Below are 23360 nucleotides of genomic sequence, written 5' to 3'. Positions count from 1 at the left end.
TGAGGAATTCTTGGTTTCAACCTTGTGTGCGTGTGTGTATGTGTGTCTGTTTGTCTGTCTTAAGGAAAGCTGAAGAGTCTTATTGTGGGATTACAAGCCACACAATCTGGTGTCAATGTCTTGTCCGAGATAAATTCTGGAGGACTATTTATTTTCTTTGAGGAAATTTGGCAAGTGAGTAACAACTTTTAATTTGCCAATCACTAATAGACTGAGTATTGTGTGTATGTGTGAGGTCTCTAAGAAGATAGCTACTGATGGAATATGGCAATATAGTGGTTGGACACTCTTAAGATATGTGGACAGTGGACTTGCCTCTGGTTAAGATTTTCTAGGGGCCCATGTACCCATACCATGTTATTTACTGAATGTGTATGAAGAGGAAATAGAGCATGTCCAAGCCGTCCCGTCTGGCCAGGCCTCCTTCTGCCACTTCCAGCTCCAAGCTGCCATTCTCCCGGCGTGAGACCCCTGCCACCCATTCCAGGATGTCCCAAGATGAGAAGTTGCTGCGAACCGGCAGTGAGGGCAATCTGTCCCACCACAGCCCAGTGGCAAATGGAGCACCACATGTGCATAAAAAGGGCGAGGGGGAAATCCATCATCATAAGAGCAGAAGCAACGCATCTAAAGGGGCCATAACTCAGCAGCCAGGTGCCCATCACAGTGAGTACACACTATATAGACATAATTTCTTGGACAGCTTCTTGTCCAACATTTCTTTTGAAAGTAAGGGCAATAGTTTAGAGAGTAGACTAGACTTATAGTAGGCTTTTGGAACATTTGTGATGGGATTTGGTGGGATGGCTACAAGAACATTAGCTATGGCTGGTGCTGATGTTGACTCTTTAGTTAAGGATGACAAAAGCCACTCCAGCTCGTCCCAATATCCAGTTTTCCAAAGCCCTCTTACCAATGCTTGATGTTGAGCATGTTGAGTGTGAGCTATCCCAACTTATGTTATTTTTTGAGATTCAGCTGTGCATCAACATTTTCAACTCAATCTCCATAGTGGGTACATCATGGAGTAGTTGAATTCACTAATTATAAAGATTGTCCACAAACATTTTGACACATATTTGCCAATAAACATTCACTGATTTTTCATTGTATGTAATAACAGGCAAAATGCAATCCTGGTCCATGGACACAAACATACACAGGGGTTAATGTCATTGATTTCCTCACCATAGTATTTAAAATAATGGATTGTAATAATGGACTGTCAATGGGGAAAATATATCTTTGACTAACCTAATGGTTAAGAAAGTTGGCATGGGATCAGAAGGTCAAGGTCAAGAAAAAATTTGGGGGTGGAGAGAAGGAACAGTGCTGTGCCCTCCCTCAATTCATGGCTTATGAGCTCTTGAGCAAGTCACCTTATCCCCAGCATTTTGTTATAGGTTGTTCAATGACAAATTAATGCAAGTTTTACATTATTAAATAATCCATTTATTCCAAATGAATTTGTTAGCATTTCGTTATAGTGTCACTGTAATAAAAACATTTTTTTCGATTTTTGCTGATTTTTAGTTTACGGTATCATTTGAACAGAGTAGCTGTCCTTCACACTGTGTGAAATTCTTTTTTAACATTGACTTCCACTGAAATATAAGAAGGTTTTTCTTTTTCCTATAAATGTATTATTTAGGAGATATATGTTTTTCTTTGAACAGAAAGGTGCTTTATGCAGTTCGCTATATGTGTATACCAATAATTTACACTCTATTTGAGATCCCATATTAAATAATGTGAGAATAACATCTTGAGTATAGTTTTGAATGTGGGGTGTTTATATGGACTGATTTACGGATGGACTTATGTGTCCCATAGATTGCCTTCAGCCTTCCTCAATCCCATGTGATTGAGTATTTCATAGATTTCAGAGCAATGTTGGAAGAATCTGAGCCCTCCAGCCCAATTATTTTTACCATTTTTAAACAGTGGGGTACAGCGCACATCTTTATTACATTCCATGACATTGGTTTTTAATCCTAGGGGTGGGGATTTAAAGATAAAAATTGATCTGAATTATTTCACAATTCCTGCCTAATCTGCATTTATTAAGATGTAAACAACTCCACTGTGTTATTAGATGTTAAGTGCTCCAGAAATGATCTAGAAAAACTAAGTCATACTTGGCATTAATTGGAACCAGACATCCAAAGTGATTAAAGCTTTCTGGGAGCTACTATCAGAAACATCTGTTTCCTATCACCGCCACTGTAAAGAAATGTGAGTCTGTGCCTCTGTAAGGCATCATTTCACATGAATCCTCTCCCAATTACTTTGATGACATCTCAACAATGGAATTCTGCAGGAATTTTGAAATATTGGTGGAATCCTCCGTTAAGCTTACGGAAATTTGTTTGAGGTCAACAACTATGAGTAATGTCTGAGTTTTTTTTTTCTTCATGATCTTTCATTCAGATACTGAGATAAACCCTGTGCAAATGTATATTCAAATGCATACAACTGTATAAAATATGGGGGAAACCTTGTGTCAAATTACAAATTAAATGCAATATATTCAAATATTGAATGCAGGAAACATACTGATATAAACAGTAATTGTGCAGTAAACTTTAAGGAACTGTGTCTTCTGTAGAGGTTGTGTACTTACATATTTATAAAATATCTGCACACAACTGGACATAAACACAAACACACACATTGGGAGTAGATCTAGACCACAGTTTCTTCCTTTCGTGTAGTTTGCACTATATGTGTGGATTTAATTCACAAATATGAGTCACAAATGCTTTAGTAATATCTAACTGTGTAACAATGCATCTTGACATCGGCATCATACTTGACATCGTAGTATTTTTAACATCTAAATCAATGTGATGCTTCACTGACTAGTAATAAACAGGAGTAAGCTTCAGAAACTGCACTATGTAACTTTAGGAGGAGGGTAGCAATTCTGTATGATTAAGTAAAAGCAAAAGTGAGACGAAACCTTGAAAGAAACAGACAATCGGGTACTTTTTCTGCATTTCATTAACCTTTAAATATTTGTAAATATTACTGAGGATGTCTAAAATACATTTTACTGTACCTTGTGCTTCTAAGAGTCAACAGAATTAGAATAGTCTGTGATTACTTTACACCAACAGGTGTTCTGCAAAATATGATAAATACATTCCAGTCTCCAAAGCTTTATTACAAACTCCTATTCTGCCAGGTTCACCTTGTGCTCGGTTCCAGGTCTTTGATCTGGGGTCTTTCTGTCAGCTCATTTTTTTCCCTCAAGCATGAAGAATGGCATTCAATATTGCTGTGTAGATTATTACTGAGAAATGCATTAACTGAAGGTACAGGAAGCTGACATTTGATTGTCTCAAAGCACGTCAAGTGAATGGAGAAAGTTCAATTCAGCTTAAAAAAGTCAAAACTTTTACAGCTTGAAAGAAAAATTGTGTGTGTCATCTAGCACTGTGACACCAGCACAAGGGTTTTTCTTTTTTTCATTTAATGTTCTAGACCAAAAGAACTTTGACTAGACATTCGCTACTTAAAGGTCTTGAAGAGACTGCTGTTGGGTCGAGTTGTAAGTATTCTCCGTACTATGTATCTTGTGATGTGCAGATCGATACTGAAATATCTAAAGCTCCAATACCAGATCTTTATGCTCTAAAATCGATTCTCAAATCAAAATATTGATACTTATTATATTCCAGTCAATTGAGGTAATGTATATCATTAACAGGAACACAATGGAATGTAACTAAACTATTGAGATCTTGTCTAAATCTTGTCTTGTGAGATCTGTTCAGTCAGTCACTCAGTCAGTCTGTAGACAGACACAATGGCAGAGCATTAACAGAGTCGTGTGGAGCTATTTCAGCCCCATGAACAGCCAATGCGTCATTTTTGATGTTTGTGGAGAAACGTTAAGGAGTTGTGGCAACACAACAAATCTTGTGAAACACCTCAGGTAACCACAACACAGAATACAAGGCATTTATGATGAGGCGGACAGAAGAGGAGAGCAGATACTGCTGCTATAGGGCAAGACAGACGTCTCTGGTGGAGTCCTTCGGTGCTGCAGGCAGGCACTCTCCAGGTACAGAGGGAGAAAATGTGAAGCTTTAAGTGTCGCTAAGCACTATTGCTGTTGGCATTGTTCAAATTAAGAAATAAGTAACTTAAAAAAAATAAAAAATAAAAATTTTTTAGAATTACCAGACACATTAGGTGTATTTACACAAAGTATTGGATTGGTATTGCAGACTCCAGCCTGAATTTACTCAGTATAAGATCGTAAAGGAAATCTGTGATTTCAAACATCACTATATATAACCATAAACAGTACTGTCTAAATATTGGTCACATATTGTATATACTGTATTTATTTTTACTCAGCATTCACATAGAGTATGCTATACAAATATCTATATACAAGAATGCTGTATATTCACTGTACACTGTAGCATATATTTATTCTGCATATTTTGTACCTTAATAGGTTGTAAATACCAGTGTGGGACGAAATACATAAATCATGTACTTGACTTAAAGTACAGACACCCAAGTTAAAATATTACTCCAGTAACAGTCCTCCATTTAGATTTTCACTTGAGTAAAAGTACAAAAGTATTTGCTATCAAATGTACTTAAGTATCAAATGTAAAAGTACCATGATTTATTTTGGCTCCAATGTCTTACTATCATTTTTGTAACAAGACTCTTGACTGATCAATTCATTTCTGATTAACCGTCTTTAGAGTCACTCTTCGTATCATAAAGTATAAAACACTGAAGGCAAAATTTGTCAATCAGGTAGAACTGAACTACTGTGAAATTACATTTTGCAAACAAACCATTTAAGATTTTTGAGCAACTTAGTTAAGTTTAAGTGAAATACAAAATAAAACAAAACAAAAAAACATAAGCATTGTAGGACTTTGTTCATAAACAAACTTGCCAAAACATGGAAAGAGTTTGTATAAAGGCATGACGATGCCAGGGCTGCTGCGACAGGTTCCAATTTTCGTCCGTCCTTTTGGCACACGCATTCCTGCTGGCACTCGATGCAGTTGCACTGAAGTTGAACTGGAGAGCTCTGTCTAGACCAACCTACTTTAACAAAGTGCATGCTGTACCTGTCTGTGCGAGGCAAAAGTAACAACAGTTTCTCATAATGTAGTAAAAACTCCAGGGTGCCCCCTCCAGGATGTGTTCCTGCCTTGCACCCAGTGATTCCGGGTAGGCTACAAACACACCATGACCCTGATCTGAATAAGCAGTTACAGAGAGTGAATGAATGAATGAATGATATAATTCTGATATCGATATGAACAATTTAAAGTTCACAGAAAAATTTACAAGAACAAATAAGGTACATGACAACGCTATCAAACATAAACCTATTGGCTTTATCGATAAAATATTTATAAACAAAATTTTAAACTTGCTGAAACTGACGACTGACCCTGACTGACCCCATAATGACTGTCAGTCAGTGACAGATGCTGTAAATAATGTAAATTGAAATATTGAAAATTAGTTTGAAAATGATATCATTGTTATTGAAATATTTTACCATTGCAATATATACTGATATTAAATTATTGTCCAGCACTACTTTATATATTATACATATTGTACATGTATATCTAGCTATCTATACAAGAATGTAATAATCTATTTTTTGTATATTTTAATGGGAAAAAATTTCTGATTCACTGTATGCCCAAACGTTTCTAAAGAGTGATTTCCCCTAGTTTAATGTACACTCATTACAGGGTATTCAGTGAGGCACATGGTTTTTAGAATATAAGAGCATTCTAAAGCATTGACCATATAGCTGCTGCTCATGAGCTTCTGGTCACTATATACAATGCTGATCCTGGACTATAGAGGTATACATCATTGATCTGTGAGTCAAAACAAAATATTTTGGATGAGTTGGATTGGTGTATTTGATTATAATTAATTATCCAATATTAGTACCTCAGCTCACTAAGGTGGCTGAATGCAATCAAATCCTCACAGGAATGTTCCAACATGTAGAGCAAAACTTTTCAGAAGAGCAGAGGCATTTAATGCAGCAAAGGACTGTGATTTTGGAAGAATGTTAAATGAACCATGTCAAAAATCATTTGTCTGTACAGTGGGAATTATTGTGGGAAATTTCACATCAAACTAAGTTACCCATTGTCGTTTATTAGCATACATTGACAATATAGGATGGTTGCTTTAGTGTAGTTAGCAATTCTATTGGTGTCAGCATTTCAGAATATAGTTCAACTCCCAGCTCTGGCAGGTATACCACAGCTTACCAACAATAGTCCTTGGGCAATACTCCAAATGCTATTGGCATACCAGTGTAAAATTTAAAATCTAAATCTCACTAGATAAGCACCTGCTAAATGACGTAAATGTAATATGAGAATGGGATAATGTCACATCATTTGAATATATGTTTAGTTTTTTATTTTAGGTTGAGAGGTCAAAATAAGGAGAATTACTAAAGCCCCTTTCAAACATACATAATTTTAACCCAGAAGTTTCTGGACATTGCCTAGAGGAGTTCTACGCACAATTACAATTGTCCAAATCATTTGTATCAAACATTACCCAGAATTTATCCTGCTGGTACTTTTCCAGAAAACTCACAGTAAATGCATGCTGTGCCTCCTGCACGAGCTACACAAATGCAGGCCCATGTGTACACCATGCAGATCATTCCTGTAGTGAGATCACCTCTGATATGGACAAACTCTGGCTGTAAACCTCAGGTGCAAAAGAGCAACTAGGACCTGATTTTCCAGACATTTTTCAGAGTTCATATGTGAAAACTTATTTAGTGATCTGTGCTTGCTATTTCTACTTGGGATGATATTACTTGGGATGATATTTCCCAACTGTGTGGGGGGAGTTTGTGTAATTATATTTGGAGAAAGGATAATATTTGGGGAGTGTGTGGGGATTTATTTGAATAGTTAGACTTGATATATAACATTTACCTTCAGTAACAAAATGCTGGCACAAATACAGAAGTCTGAAAGTAATTCAGCTCTTTAAACCAAGATCATTTCAAGCATTACAACATATTTCAGTACCATAATCATGTGAAAAACTATGGCTTTCATCTATACATACCCTCAAAGGAACATCTGCTAGGAAAATGTAGCACATCTCTCTCTTTCTACTTGTGCCATGTCTGAGAGATATCAAAACAAAATAGAACACTTGTTTATTGGTAGTCTGCCATCTTGAAGAGTTCTAAGGGTCAGTGAGAGGTAAATAGGTTCAGGATGGTTTTTAAACACATAGCTAGTGGCTGTGCAAGGCTAATGGTGGGATAATGGCCATCACTCAGTAAATTTAACATTCAGGGTGGTCTTGCTTGCATGTTTGTTTGAAGAAACATTTTGAGGAGAGAAAGAGGAAAACTAAACTATGTTTTGTTTAAAAATTTTGTAAAAAAATGTTTTTTTGTTGTTTGACACTCACCAACTCAACATTTGTTCTGGAATGAAGAATACTAATGGAAAGTTTGTAACCCTTATGCTGCAGTAGGAACCTCTACATTTTTTAAAGTGTAATCATTAGTGAGGTCAGGTGATGATGTTGGATGATTTGTTCTGAATGACTTTTCAGCTCATCCCAAATTTAAGGGATGGAGATCTGTCACTCCAGAATTCAGCTGCTCCACACCTGAATGCTGGGTGGATGTATAACCCTCTATGCAAGACTTGGCATTGAGTATGGTGACTATAAGCTCAGTGGCATATCTGCCAGACTCCCATTTAGTTTCCCATTCAGGAGCTGAATTCACTAATTAAATTGGGTGTCTAAATTGTAATTGTCAACATTTATGTAAATATATTATAAAATAGTTGGCAATTAATTTAATTATAATTTAATTGGGGGTGTCGCAGTCACACAGCTCTAGGGACCTGGAGGTTGTGGGTTCAAGTTCGGCTCTGGGTGACTGCGATTACGTTACACCAACAGGTGTTCTGTAAAAAATGATACGTACTTTGCGGTCTCCAAAGCTTTATTACAAACTCCTTTTCTGCCAGGTTTACCTTGTGCTCGGTTCCAGGTCTTTGATCTGGGGTCTTTCTGTCAGCTCATTTTTTCCCTCAAGCATGAAGAATGGCATTCAGTATTGCTGTGTAGATTATTACTGAGAAATGCATTAACTGAAGGTATAGGAAGCTGGGTGTCTGTGAGGAGTTTGGTGTGTTCTCCTTGTGTTCACGTGGGTTTCCTCCAGGTGCTCTGGTTTCCACCCACGGTCCAAAACACACATTGGTAGGTGAATTGGCGACTCATAAGTGTCCATAGGTGTGAGTGTTTAAGTGAATGTGTGAGTGTGTGTCACCCTGTGAAGGACTATCGCCCCCTCCAGGGTTTGCTCCTGCCTTAGACCCACCACGACCCTGAATTGGAAAAGTGGTTACAGATAAGAAATGAAAGACTAATTTAATTGGTTTATTGATTATTTTGTAGTAACAAGGATCCATTCAATCCATTGGTCACTTTGGGTGGACAGCTGTTTTGATGGTATAGTCCAAACATGGAAGGTTTCCATTGGTTGTAGTCATGTAATTTTTATTTATTTATTTATTTATTTATTTTTAATATGATTTTTTTAGAGCACAGCTCTAATATAAACAGAGTGTAAAGATGGATACATTTACACAGCTTCTCTCCAAGCACTAGGAATAGAGTAATAGACTGTTAATAGACGTTGTCATCATTGGATCTAAATGAGAACTAAAATATGTTGAAAGAATCCATAAAACAATATACAACATCACAGTTTTATTTTATTTGTGCCTTTATTTTATTTGTGCCAGCAGGGTTGCCTTAACAGTCAAACATTTGTTTGCACTCCTAATGCTTCTTTCAACTTTCAAACTATCTGCTGCTTTAAAATCTGAGGACTAACATTAGACACTAAAAACAGCCACAGTTAGCAGAGTTTACCTAAAAGGATACAATCTGTGAGTCTCTGTGCTTGTTATTATCACAAAAGATGATCAGATAGAGAAATGAAGCTTGTTTTGGTTTACATGTGTAAAAGAATGCAAGCAGAGAGATGGTTCAGTGACTAAACAGTGATTCACTCTTGATAAAGCAACTCGATGTGAATGAAATGTAGACATTTGCACTTCTCTCTCTTTTATATCTTCAAAGTATATGCTATTTTACAGCATTTCTTTCTCATCACACAATGTGGTGATTGTTTATGCAGAGCACTAGTCTCTCTGGTCTTCCAAAGGAACAATATGGGCAGTCGATTACAAAATAGCAGATATCTAGATGTGTCTAGCTCTGACTTATGTATCCCAGGCACCTCTATAACTCTTCTATAGCTTCCAAAACAAGAGCCATACATATATCATAACTTTTTGCTTTGTAATGAAAATTCCCGCAGAAAGAGTAAGGTGAGAATTGGAGTGTTCATCTGTGTCACCATTGTATCCACTTACCCTTATAGTGCAGTTCTATCTCTATACTGATTTAAATATTTGTATATGTAAGACATCTCATTTTCTAAATTTTTGTTTTGAAAAAATAATAATGTAAACAAAACATGTCTTTATAAATAACTAATATAAATACCATTTAATGCAGCACTGCATCAGAAAAATAAAGAGGAAATTAGCCTAAATTATTGTTACCAGTGACGTACGTTTGTTCAAATGTAAGTCACTGGTAACAATAAGCATGCAAAAGATATAGTTACTGGACACAGATAGACCCCTAGTGGTGCCCAAGCACCTGCCCTTTTGCCATGCATGAGAAAAGTGCCCTTCCTGCTGGAGCAAATATATATCTTTTTTTCATTCATCAATATTTAAAAGTAAATGAAAATATTACTCTCTCTTTCATCAATGCCCCCAGAAGTGTTTTGATATCAGATGGGCATTTATTTGAGTTATTGTGAGAATTCTGCCCACACAAGCTCCTGCCCCTCCCTCGTCCTCCGCTTAGCACTCATGCTATCAGGCCAAACCGCTCCTACACACTTCTCCTCTGACCCGCAGCATCAGACAAACAGGTAATGACAGTATTTGGCAGACGTTTCCTTAAAAGAATAAAAGGGGATGTGGGCATTTAGGCATCATACTCGCTGAAAATGCTTGCCTTTTCATACAAAGAGTATTCATGCATAACGCATAGCCTACACATTTATTCATTCATTCATTATCTGTAACCGCTTATCCATATTCAGGGTCGCAGTGGGTCCAGAGCCTACCTGGAATCATTGAGCGCAAGGCGGGAATACACCCTGGAGGGGGCGCCAGTCCTTCTAGCCTACACATTGTGTTAACAAAAATAAATATATATTTCAATATCCTGAGGTTTTTTTTTTGTTTTTTTTTATGAATAATTTTGTGATGGGTGGCCTTTTTTTTGCCCTGAGGATCTGCCCCCAAAAATGTCTGTGCACTTGCCTGACCTATAATATATAGTGGGATCCACTATAGTCTCTGTACATTTGAGGGGGTCAGTCATCTCAGTCTAGCAGATGTGTCTATCCAATGCCTCTAGAAGTGTGCTTTTTATTATATTTATGAACATGTTTTAGGATTCATAGGACATTGCGAAACTTGTTGCAAAGCTCTGGTAGGGCCGTGTCTGAAATGTGTTGTCACACGGTAGGGCATATTGTGGCACCGAAAGCTAAAAAAAGTCCTAAAAATGTGTGTTTTCTACCCCAGCGACATGCTGGTCTTCCAAAGCAATAAATTCACTTACCCTCTTTGTAATCATTTTGGCCATGTTTTTATTGAACACAGCTCTGATACTCCTGTCATGTCCTGAAATGTGTGCATTGCAGACATTACATGTATCTGTTGGAGTGGTTTATGACAACCATGTTACTGCAGACATATAACAAAGTATTGGGTTTAGGTTTTTTGCTCAATAAAGGCAACACCAGTGCATTAAAAATGCTTTGATTGGCCCTGATCCCAATATTTGGAATTTGTATGAGGGAATCCCTAAAAAGAATTGTTAGTTAAAGCCTTAAACTGTTTATTTTCAAGTGTGTTTAGGGAAATTAGCATAATTCAGCATAAACTTAAAAAATCACACAGGCTACACCTCTGAACAAACTTGCCTATTGTGTGATTAGTTTTGCCAAGTCATGTAATTGGATTGAATTGATATTAGGCCTGAAAATTGAGTCCAATTTTCAAATCGTAGACAATATTCAGAAGTACAGAAGCCCACTGCCTCTTTGCGTGAGGAGGGGTAAAGCATTAAGGAGAAATATACTGTTAATAGACGTTGTTAGCCATGTTGGCTTTTTCATCATTGGATCTAAATGAGGACTAAAAAGTGTTGAAAGAATCCATAAAACAATATACAATATCACAGTTTTATTTTATTTGTGCCTTTATGTGTAATGAATAAGTACTCAATATAGCAGCTAATATGCACAGTGATGTCACCTGCAACCCTTGGCTAAACAGAGGTTTTGGCTATGTGATATTTGGTGGCAAGCGCAATAGGCATCCCCCTCTAAATATTCAAGTATACACATTTTAAATATGGACTTTTATTTTTTAATAAAATTATCTCCACACCACAAGGTGTGGTCAAACATTTGTCTGCACTCCTAGTGCTTCTTTCAACTTTCAAACTGCCTGTTGCTTTAAAATCTGAGGACTAACGCTAGATACTAAAAACAGCCACAGTTAGCATAGTTTACCTAAAAGGATACAATCTGTGAGTCGCTGTGCTTGTTATTATCACAAAAGATGATCAGATAGAGAAATGAAGCTTGTTTTGGTTTACATGTGTAAAAGAATGCAAGCAGAGAGATGTTTCAGTGACTAAACAGTGATTCAGTCTGGATAAACTTAAAAAAATCACACAGGCTACACCTCTCAACAAACTTGCCTATTGTGTGATTAGTTTTGCCATGTCATGTAATTGGTTTGAATTGATATTAAGCCTGAAAGTTGAGTCCAATTTCCAAATAGTAGAAAACATTTAGAAGCACGGAAGCCCACTACCTCTTTGCGTGAACTTTTTTTATTATTATTATAACCTACTAACGTATTGTGCCTAGTGTTAGTAAGGTTTAAATGGAGACACTTACTGTAAATTGAAAGCAAATTTAGACCAACCAGAAGCATCCAAACACTTTGCAGTGAGCATAAATACAATAACAATGAAATGACAGTTTAGCATTCTAAATGTTATAAACTGATGCCAGATATTCTTGATGTTCTTGGTTCAAGATATTTGTATTCAGCTGGCTTCATGCTAATTAGTAAAAACACTGAATATATAAAGAAGTAAAATGCACAAAAAAATAAACCACAGCCACAAAAGAAACTGGCCCAGAAAATAATTTAAATTGCTATTGCAATATTGGTCAGAAAAAACACAATTAGATACATTCCCCAAATCATTCAGGCCTAGAAGAGATTTTACTGTCTTAATCTGATCTGTTGATGTTGTTAGGATGAAAAAAGGGTGCCATGGCTAGCCTTGAATATCTTTAGAGCTTGTCAACCTTCTAAGACTCACTCCCTTTAATTCTCCAAAATGAGATTCTTTGGACAAGACTATAATGTACTCTGAACAGTTGATGATAAACCAATAATCCCTCCAAACACAAGGACATGTAGGAAAAAAAGAGGGCACTTGTAATCAAGCATGAGATCATTTCTTGTGAAATGCAGATTGTGGCCTTTGATAACATCGCAAAGCAAGAAGAGGAGTAGGATTTAATAAATGAGTATCCCTCAATACTTCTTAATCCAGCTCTGATTATCACAGATTAAAAAGTGAGAAAACTTTAATCCAGCTCGGAACCAATAGAACTGTATATCAAGATAAGATCTCTTACAGAAAAGTACATTTGGGCAAGAGTAATCATTTGCTTTTATGGTGACTACATGACTTTTTTTTTCTTTTTGTGGCTGTGGTTTATTTATTTACAGTATTTTAGTAATTAGCATGAATACATATATCTTGACACTTGCTTCAGACCATGAGATGTTTTTGGGAAATTGAGATTAACTTCCACATTCTGTATTGTGTACAATGCCATCTTAAAAATTAATGAATGCATGGACAAATGTCAATCTTTAAGGCTATGCTCAAAAAACACTTTTAATATAATTTTAATATAACTCTCCAGTCTGTTTGTGTGCTGAAAACCAGTCTAATGTGTTTACGAACTCAACTCAAACATTAAAATGTTAAGGATTTTAAAGGATCCATCTTAAGTGTATAAAAACTAAAACAAATAAATTTATTAATTTCATGCCATTTCCCATCATGCTACAAACAAACAAATGTCAAGCTAAACACATAAATTTCTCAGAAAATGCTGTGTTCACTTGTCCTTGTTTAACATTTTCTAAATGGCATTTGGTGAGATCCAGTGTAGCTTGCCGACATGGTATTAATTTTTTGTCACTCAACATCAAAATCAGAATCACTTTATTTCAGCAAATATATTTCACATACAGTTTCTCTTGGTGAGTGCACATATGTTTGAAATGTAACGTATGAAGAGATCAGACAAGCACACAGACCACTAACCAGTATTTAACTAATGGAAAAATAAAATACATTGCATTGAACAATCACTGGAGTGGGAAAACCTACCATGTTTCTGCACTTATTGTTCATTTCATCAGCTCCACAGATAGAGAAGCACTTTGTAGTTCTACAACTAAATCGACCACCTATTTCTCTGCATACTTTCTTATCCCCATTTCACCCTGCTTGTCAATGGTCAGGATCACCACCATCTACAGAACAAAGGGGCACTACAGAAAATGTTTGGGGACCTCTGCTATAAAAAATAAAAATGTTGCATAGTGTGATATGAACATTTGTAAAAATGTAAATACGGCATTATGCCATAGATGAGTTATTATAATACGGTATACAGATCTAAGGTGGAAGCTGTTGGCCTGTTTGGTTCTGCTGTTTTTATTTTTGGCCCTGAATCTTCTACCAGAGGAAAGTGGCTGGAAGAGATGATGTCCAGGATGAGAGCTGTCATTTTGCCAATGTGCTTCATTACTCTGGTGTTGTAGATGTCCTGAAGTGTTGGCAAACTACCTCCAGTGATCCTCTCTGTTGTCCTGATTATTCCCGGGAGTTTGGCTCATTTATGTGAGGAAGAGGAACAAAACCAGATTCGTCTCTTTGTACATATCACATCTACAATATACATTCTATTCATTATCCATTCTGTTTCCTTTTGTGTCCTTTTTTGTCCACTTTTTCATCTCTGTTAGAGTTATTCATTTCCCATACATTAATCCTAACACACATCTCATTCTGTTATAGCTCATCCCTAGACTGGGTTGTAACATTACAAACCGCAAGTTTTTTTAGGCACGGTTAGCTAACTGTACTCAGGGCAACAAACCTGTTCTATGGGAGGTCTTAAATGACGTAGAGATCCGCTGATGGGCTCTTTAAATTAACATGAAGTTATTTTACAACTCACCATTTTTACAGTTGAGTACTGTAAAACTCTCCGTATATTTTTTAAAAATGTGTATTATATGGCATGTTACTAGCTATAACATACCTTATGCAATGGAGTACTCCTAATGGCTACAAACATCTGTAGATAAGTCCCTTCTTTTTTGCTGCCTTTGTTCAGTATTCACAATGGGCTTTCTGTGCTGCTTTGCACACCAAAAAGAAGTATGAAATACAATTCAAAAACTCATAATTCTCCATTTATTTAGCATGCTCCTGATTTGGCTATGGAAAAAGTCACTGTAACCAGGCTAATGGATTCACAACAGTGTGGAATATTACAGATTGGCCTTAAGAACCATTTGGCCTGCAATGGAAATGAGGCCTATGTGACCCAAATAGTAGCAGTGCAATGATATTAAATAATATAATAATAACAGCAAATGTGCAGTAATTATCCAGTCAACAGTTTCAGAGCAAAATTATAGGATTGAAGAGAGCGAGAGAGAGAGAGAGAGAGAGAGAGACTGTATGATTGACTAGGGGGTTTGTTCTGAGGCACATCTCCTGACTTCAGGAATATTCCGGAATCCTTCTTGCTGAGATCATTAGGGCTGGGTGGTAGTCATAGCAGCTGTGGAAAATGGCTTCCAGATTCAGTCAGTAACACAGAGTAAAAGGTAAATGCAGTGTAAATACTGGAAAAGGAATGAAAGGAAATCTGCAATGAAACTTGACCCAGACCAGTTTTTTAGAATCAGTTCACTAAGAAGAATGACAAGTTGGTGTGTGTGTGTCTATTTGTTTTTGCACATGTTAATAACACATTTTAATACATATTTAGTTAGTTTTCAAGCTTTCTGCTGTATAATTCAATTTCAATTAAGATTTAAACAAAGTCAGTCTATGTGTTTTATCCAACGTTGAAAGAGAGAGTCAGGTCACTTAATAAGCATGAATGAGTGAGAGCATTATTTTGAACCTTCCTTGTGTTCTATTGCCACTCTTAAAGCATACCAGGAATCACTGGACACAAGACAGGAACACACTCTGAAAACGAGCAAAGGCAGGTGCAAGGACGTAGGAGTGAGTTTGATATTGATGGGGGACATATTTGCTGAGTCAAAGCCCACCCCATTCCCAAAATATTAGATAGCTATAAGCTGATTCCTATATAAAGTTGGTAAAATACTGCAATTATAATGATTTGGAGCAGCATTTGATTAACATTAACGTTAGAGAGTGAGGCTGTGTCCCAAACTTTACATACTACACAACAGAAACACTGCAAGTATATACTATTCAGTGCAGCAGTGTGCAGTCTGGGACATGGCCAGAGACTAACATTTACTTGCTGCATGTTCTGAGCACTTTCTCACAACCTAAACACAGCTAATATTAATGTGGACTAACTCTCAGATCCTCCTTTATTTCCCTAATAGTTATATACAAGCCGCTTTTATAACTGTAATTAGCCATCATTATCTGTTGTGCTCTTTTTGTTGACCTCAAGCCCAGAGCTGGTAAAAACTTTATAAACTTTATAAACCAGACTCTGTGAATTGGAGGCCAGTAAACTTCTATGATTGGAGCAGCTTTATATTTGAACAGGTGCCTTAATGAGGGCTGAAAGAAGACCCACAGTGTTTGACTCGCAGACAAAATGCGTTAATCACAAATTTTCAAAATAAATGTTTGCGAATAAAGGCATATTTTGGTTCCAGACAAGCTACGTTTTTCTGTTCCTTGTGACCCACCTGCAATACCTACATACCCCATTACTGGGGCGCGCCCCACACTTTCAGAAACGCCAGTGTAGGGGGGACACACACTCCCTTCCTGTAAAAAACAGTGTTTCCTTTTTTTGAACGGAGTTTCTGCTTTTTTGATATTTTCCTGTGAAATTGTTCACAAATGTCACAGGGTGTGTTTTTTTGGGCTTTGTAAAACTTATTTGGGCTTGCTTACTGATCCTCTCTCTCCAATTTACCTGTTTAATAAAGTGAAACTGCAAGTTTGTTCTGCTGAAAGTGGTTTATTTTTCTGCTAGCTAGCCATGGTGGTTCTCCACTAGGAATCTGTGATAAGACCACGCCAGACAAGATCATGCCACTAGATGAGATCACGCCACTATGCCCATGCATAGTGTGCCATCTACAGGCCATTTTTGTTGTTATTGTTTGAACATTACCTGTAGTCTTAAAACAACAGAACTTTAGCATTACCCATAGGAATTGCTCTTGAGCATTTTTTCTGTTTGTGTTCAAAGTGTTTTAATCCACAAACTGAGGACCCTGGGCCTGTGTGTCAGTGCCACAATGTTGCACAACCAATGCTGCCTTTCATAGTTCATCCCTCTGCATATTAGCAAAGATCAGTATCGTGGAACAGTCAACTTTGGTGCATATTTGGTGTCTAGTCAGGCTGCACCCATGTTTTCAGCATAATATGTTCTCCCACTATCAACAAGATTCTAAATCTTAAACCATGATGAGCACAGAAAAATTATGATTTACCTGATATTCCAGGACTTATTACTGGTTGTGTAGACTGAACTGTTAAGTTCTTTAGGCTCACATCATTTAAGTATGTTTGGTCAGTCAAGCAAACTGCTCAGCATTTTGCCAGACCTATATCTGCTTATACATATGTGTATCTCATTTTCAATCATGCTTTCACCTCCTAAACATTGATGGCATTTTAACATTTGCCATTGTTTGGTGCTCCTTCAGAAAGTACAGTTTTGTTGATATAGAGCCCAGTGCAATGGGGGGCTTCTGTAATCATCATTTGGCATTAGGCTTGGTGAACTTAGTCTCATGTACAGCTGCTCCATTCATTTAATGGTATTCAATGGAGTGTCCACAATAGGTGAACCTTAAAATAGCTGAAGTCTATTGAAAGACTTTAGATTATATGATGCTGTGAGGATTTCATTTTTTTTTTTTAGTTTTTTTTTAGTTACACACTTTTAGTTACACTCTTTTGTAAAAAGAAAAAATATATTTTTCCTGTTTATATTATATCCCATCTTCACTTTCATTTTAAATTAAAATTAGAATTGAGATTACACTGTTTATCTGTTTATATTTTATAATTTTTACTTTTAAAAAAACCTGTAAAGCAGTTTGAGCTGGATTTACGTATGAAAGATGCTATGCAAATAAAAAAATACAATTATTATGAATATATATTTGTTATTATTACTAATAAAACTGTTGCAATATATATATAACGGATCATTATAAACAAGCTTCAACAAATAAATATAAATTAATGTGTTTGAACAAACTCGTTCCCCTCTATAACATATACATAGAATGCTACTGTGTGCTTTTTAAGGAAGCGAACAAACAAAAGATAAGATAAGATAAGATAATCTATTATTAATCCCAGAGTGGGGAAATTCAGTGTTACAGCAGCAAAGGAACAGGAAAGTACTTAATTACTATAAATTACTTATATAATGGAATTAATTCATTCATTCATTCATTATCTGTAACCCTTATCCAGTTCTGTGTCGCGGTGTGTCCAGAGCCTACCTGGAATCATTGGGCACAAGGCGGGAATACACCCTGGAGGGGGCGCCAGTCCTTCACAGGGCAACACAGACACACACACACACACATTCACTCACACACTCACACCTACGGACACTTTTGAGTCGCCAATTCACCTACCAACGTGTGTTTTTGGACAGGGAGAACATGATATAATGGAATATAAAATATAATTAAAAAATTGAAATATCAAAAGCTCTGAAGAATATTTACACATAATGAACATGACTATTGTACATGGAAATATTTCAAGAGATATTGCGCATAGATTGAAATAATGCACATAGTAATTAATTAAAGTATTTTACAATGTGGGCTGCACGGCGGTGCAGCAGGTAGTGACGCAGTCACAAACTCCAGGGGCCTGGAGGTTGTGGGTTTGATTCCCGCTCCGTGTGACTGTCTGTGAGGAGTTGGTGTGTTCTCCCCATGTCCGCGTGGGTTTCCTCCGGGTGCTCTGGTTTCCTCCCACAGTCCAAAAACACATGTTGGTAGGTGGATTGGCGACTCTAAAGTGTCCGTAGGTTGTGAGTGTGTGAGTGAATGTGTGTGTGTGTGTGTGTGTCTGTGTTGCCCTGTGAAGGACTGGCGCCCCCTCCAGGGTGTATTCCCGCCTTGTGCCCAATGATTCCAGGTAGGCTCTGGACACACCGCGACCGTGTGTGAAGGACTGGCACCCCCTCAAAGGTGTATTCCCGCCTTGCGCCCAATTATTCCAGGTAGGCTCTGGACCCACTGCGACCCTGAACTGGATAAGCAGTTACAGATAATGAATGAATGAATTTTATAATGTTCATATCATCCAAATAAATGTACGTTCTGTATCCTTAATGTAAGTAAAGTTTCAGTGTAGACTTGGCTTCACTAGTTCTATTGTGGCTGAATGTTTTTAAATCTTCAGAGCAATTTCCCATCTTACAATGTTTGTTCTCTTCTTTGTTGCAGTAATAGTCTCTGCTCTTTTGGGAAGGATTTAGACTTGGCCTATCCACACATATATGCACGTAAAAAAAAAAACCTGCCATTTTTCTCATTCATTTTCTCCTTCACACGAGGACTGATGTTAAAATATCTCTGCCCTCATTTAAATGTAAAAACATGTTAAATGATGTAAAGGGCATGTCAGATCAGCATTTGGTGATACAATTTTAACCATATTAAAGCCATGTTGCCATTCAGAAACCTTACAAGACTAGCTCTATTTTGGTTGCATCCAGGCACATATTCACCTCATGAACAAAAAAGCCAAAGAGTAATTAAAATTTATTAAGGTTTAGTTAGAGAAAAATTTCTGGAACATAATGTATAATCTGCATTATGATCATTGCCATATCCTGTACATTGAAGTAGCCTTGTAGTTATAGCAACATTTTATTTAGTTAACGGAATTTCAGATTAAATTATCCTTTCAATTAAATCTCTATATACAATTACATTTATAAATATTATAAATAACCAATACCCTAAATAAAATGTCATTTTTTCATTTCAAGTAAAGTTTACAAATAAAAGAATGATTTTGGGGAGAAAAATGTGTATTTAAATAAAGTCCCAATAAGTTTTGTTGTAGTTGACTTACAGCTTTACATAACCAGCAATCTGATTGGTTCTAATTGCTGGAGGGGGGAACTTTTTCTGTTAACAGTAAGCTGATTGGCTCTTTATGCTGAAGGACAGGAATCCATGTTCAGCGTTATGAGAAATTCAACCAGTAATTGTTCCTTTATTTTTTAAGTTTTTGGTTTTAACTCATACAAAACTGTCATCCTGAAAGTGTCCAAAAAGAGCTTTTATCACGTCCCTTGGTCTATTTTTACTGGCCCCAGGACAGCGGTGTCTGAAGCGCCGACCTGTGTATGTCACTCATCATAATGCACAGATCTGATTGGCTTAGTAGCCTCTTGTGTAATATGCAGAAACACGTGTGATTAGTTTGTGTTTCCTGGAGTGCTAAACCTAAACTGTAATGACTAGAAGAGTCACTCCGTTTAAAACAAATGCTTTGTTCAAAATTAAATAGCTCTTAATAGTTTTTCAGTTATAGGTCCGGGTCCGGATAGGAAAGCATCTGTGTGTCGACTTGGACTTGAAAGTGGAAGGTGACATTGGCATTGGGCATTGGATCTTTAGGTCCATGTGTGATTTAATTTCATTTTGTGATATTCGTTGGAAATTATAAGTTGTGGATACATCTTAAAATAGCTAACTTAACTAGTTACAACTTAAATAGTGTTCATCTAAGATATGAGAATAGCATGCTATGTTAGGATGTTAGCCTTGTTAGCCTCATAGGCTAAAAGTAGGATTCAATAGGAGGAATTAAGTTATCTGCCCCAGATTCCAGTCGAAACAGGCGAGTGTTGTTCTGAAGTGATGGGTCCTGACAAGCTTGAAGCCCACACAGAGAGCCTACTGACAAAAACATTCAGCTTTCAGCCCCAAACTAGTGCACAGAAGCGCACATATTTTTCCCCCGTTTCTCTGCTGTATTTTCATACTACTCCTCCTTTCCCCCTTTCTCTTTGTCTGTTTTTTCTCTCATCTGTACCCAGTTCTCCCTATATTTTTTCATCCCTGTGATCATGTTTCCAACTCTTAGATGCTAACATGCTAGCGTCCCTGAAGTAAAGCCACTATTTGTTTGAAAGGTCAGACTGCAAGAGAAATAGCACTAAAATTCACCTACTTGTCTTTCTCTCAAACTTTTTTATTTGTCTCCTCCTCTATTACTCCTCATTTTTCATTCTTACCTATCAATTGGAGTGGTATAAAGACCTAAACGAACGTATTCATTTATTGCTGGACCACTTACCGGGCCGGCCTAGCAGAAGCATTTTCTCTTGCTGACTGACTGTCCCCCATTGTTGAAACGTGCATGCATGAGTAGGAACTGTTAGTTCAGCCATATTTCACATAGCAGTTTTCCACCAACAAGGAACCAGAATGCTTCCATTTTGTGAACTAAATTTGAATAATTGGTTCCCATTTGAAGGCGAACATTGGCTTCGTCTGTGGGCGTGTTGAGGTTCAGTTACTCAAGAAAGAGCTCAGAGACTCAAATACAGCATTATTACCCAGTGGAACTGGACGGGGTCATTTACAAAGTTTCATATAAATAAATAATAGGTAATAACACAGGAACACACACAGTTTGTGTGTGTTTCTGGGACTGTGTTTGGCTCTGCGTTAGTTATGTTTTATGCTCAGCAGGATGGCTTGGAGATAGAAGTACTGTTGAATTTGTCTTATATCATATGAGTGTGTGTCTTTGTAGTGGGGAGACATTTTGTGGAGTTAGTGTGTTTATAAAACTCCATATAGCTGCTCACAGGCACCTTAAACTTCATGTGCTTTACTAACGTGTTACAATAAATAAATATTGTAATTCTTAAAATCAACAAAATGCACTTAGTCTTGTTTTTTGGTGGTAGATCATCTAGTATTTAATTTTAATAAAATGAACAAGAAAAACACTGATGTCTGTGTTATATATTATGAACAAATGTTTGTGCTCCTTTTTTCTTTTCTGCATTTATTACTTCTCCCCTCCAATTTTTCTGTACAACACAATCACATAATAAAACCACATGTAAACAAAGACATTGATATGAAGCACCAAACCTTCTCTAGACCTTCCAAAGACAAGGGTATGTATTTTGAGTTTTCCTGTTTTTGAAATGCCAGAAACACCACTGTGACAATGGCTATATGGCTAAGGGCGGTCTGGCAAAACTAGGCTTGCCTAGTTTTATTTTTTCTTGTTTTATTTTCTTTTTAAATGTAATGGGATTATGTGTGACAGCAACACTAAACTCTTATAAAAAGCCTAGTAAATTAGTTATGTTTTGACGTAAACAATATATTCAGGAAACAAACGTGAAAAAAAATAATTAAATTAGCTGGTAACATGCACAGAATTATGTCTCTGTCTCTTTCTCACTCTCTCTCTCTCTCTCTCTCTCTCTCTCTCTCTCTTTGTGTATGTTTATTCAGCAACTAGTTCCAATCCCCAAGCACTTCATAAAGAATAACTAAACGCCTACAATACAAATGTATCTAGATCTGAATTTATAACAAAACATTTTGTATAAACACACAAAGTTGTATTAATCATAGATTTGTTCATATACTGCCTGGCCAAAAACAATCACAAACACTAATAAACACGCATTGGACCGTCTTTAGCTTTGATTATGGCATATATTTGCTGTCCCATAGTTTACACAAGCATCTGCAATGTCACAACATTTATTTCTGCCCAGCATAAATTTTTTTCCCAAGATCTTGTATTGATGATGGGAGATTTGTACAACTGCGCAAAGTCTTCCCCAGCACATCCCAAAGATTCTGAATGGGGATCAGGTCTGAACTCTGGTGGCCAATCCATGTGTGAAAATTATATCTCATGCCCCCTGAACCACTCTTTCACAATTTGCCCGTGCCATCAGGGGAAAAAAATCAATTGATGGAATAACCTGGTCATTCAATATATTCAGGAAGTCAGCTGACCTCATTCTTTGGGCACATAACCTAAACCTGACTAACTGCAGTGACCCCTGATCATAGCAATGCCCCCAAAGGTTTGTACGGTAGGTACTAGGCATAAAGTGGCATCATCTTCAGGTTAAATCTGGACACATCAGACCACATGATCTTCTTGCATTGCTTCAGAGTCTTTATGCTAAGCTGTTTAGTCCCAATCCCTTGAGCTCCCTTTGCATTGTGTGTGTGTGTGGAAATGCTCTTACTTTCACTATTAAACACATCTCTGTGCTGTACTGTTGTTTTTCTAAGATTCGATTTCACCAAACGTTTAAGTGATCATGATCAAGATTTTTTCCGACCACATTCCATCCTTGAAGATGATGTATCCCAACTGTCCTTCCACTTTTTAATAATGCATTGGACAGTTCTTAACCAGATTTTAGTAGTTTCAGCAATCTCCTTAGATGTTTTCTGTGCTTGGTGCATGCCAATAATTTGACCCTTGTGAAACTGATTAACATTTTTTCCACAATCACAGAATGTGTCTTTTGACATGGTTGTTTAACAAATGAGAAGCTACTCATTGCATCAGTTAGGGTTAATTAACTTGTTGCCCACCCTGTGAAGGACTGGCGCCCCCTCCAAGGTGTATTTCTGTCTTGCTCTCAATGATTCCAGGTAGGCTCTGGATCCTGAACTGGAAAAGTGGTTACAGATAATAAATGAATGAATGAATGAATGAACTTGTTGCCTGCTGAAACATAATCACCCATGCAGTATCCAATATTATACCCAAGCTCAGATTATCCCATGGATTGTATGGGCACATGCCCAAGGGCCCAGGCCACTTGGGGGGCCATGCGACCAATTTAACAAAAT

The 23360-nt window shown here is 37.0% G+C and overlaps 1 protein-coding gene across 5 annotated transcripts in view; it reads left to right on the top strand.

The window, feature by feature from the left end:
• Positions 1 to 392: 392 nt before the first annotated feature.
• The window catches only part of si:ch211-285f17.1 (sickle tail protein homolog), a 168244-nt gene continuing 145276 nt past the window's right edge, over positions 393 to 23360 (top strand). For 3 of the 5 annotated variants that reach the window (XM_066682499.1, XM_066682492.1, XM_066682495.1), the window contains exon 1: positions 393 to 666. In XM_066682499.1, coding sequence (XP_066538596.1) covers positions 393 to 666 — 274 coding nt within the window. The remainder of the gene's footprint in view (positions 667 to 23360) is intronic. The other 2 variants (XM_066682494.1, XM_066682493.1) reach the window with 1 other exon arrangement.

Source organism: Hoplias malabaricus, chromosome 10 (assembly GCF_029633855.1).
Source record: "Hoplias malabaricus isolate fHopMal1 chromosome 10, fHopMal1.hap1, whole genome shotgun sequence".
NCBI classification, from domain to species: domain Eukaryota; kingdom Metazoa; phylum Chordata; class Actinopteri; order Characiformes; family Erythrinidae; genus Hoplias; species Hoplias malabaricus.
This window is presented reverse-complemented; position numbering and strand designations above follow the sequence as displayed.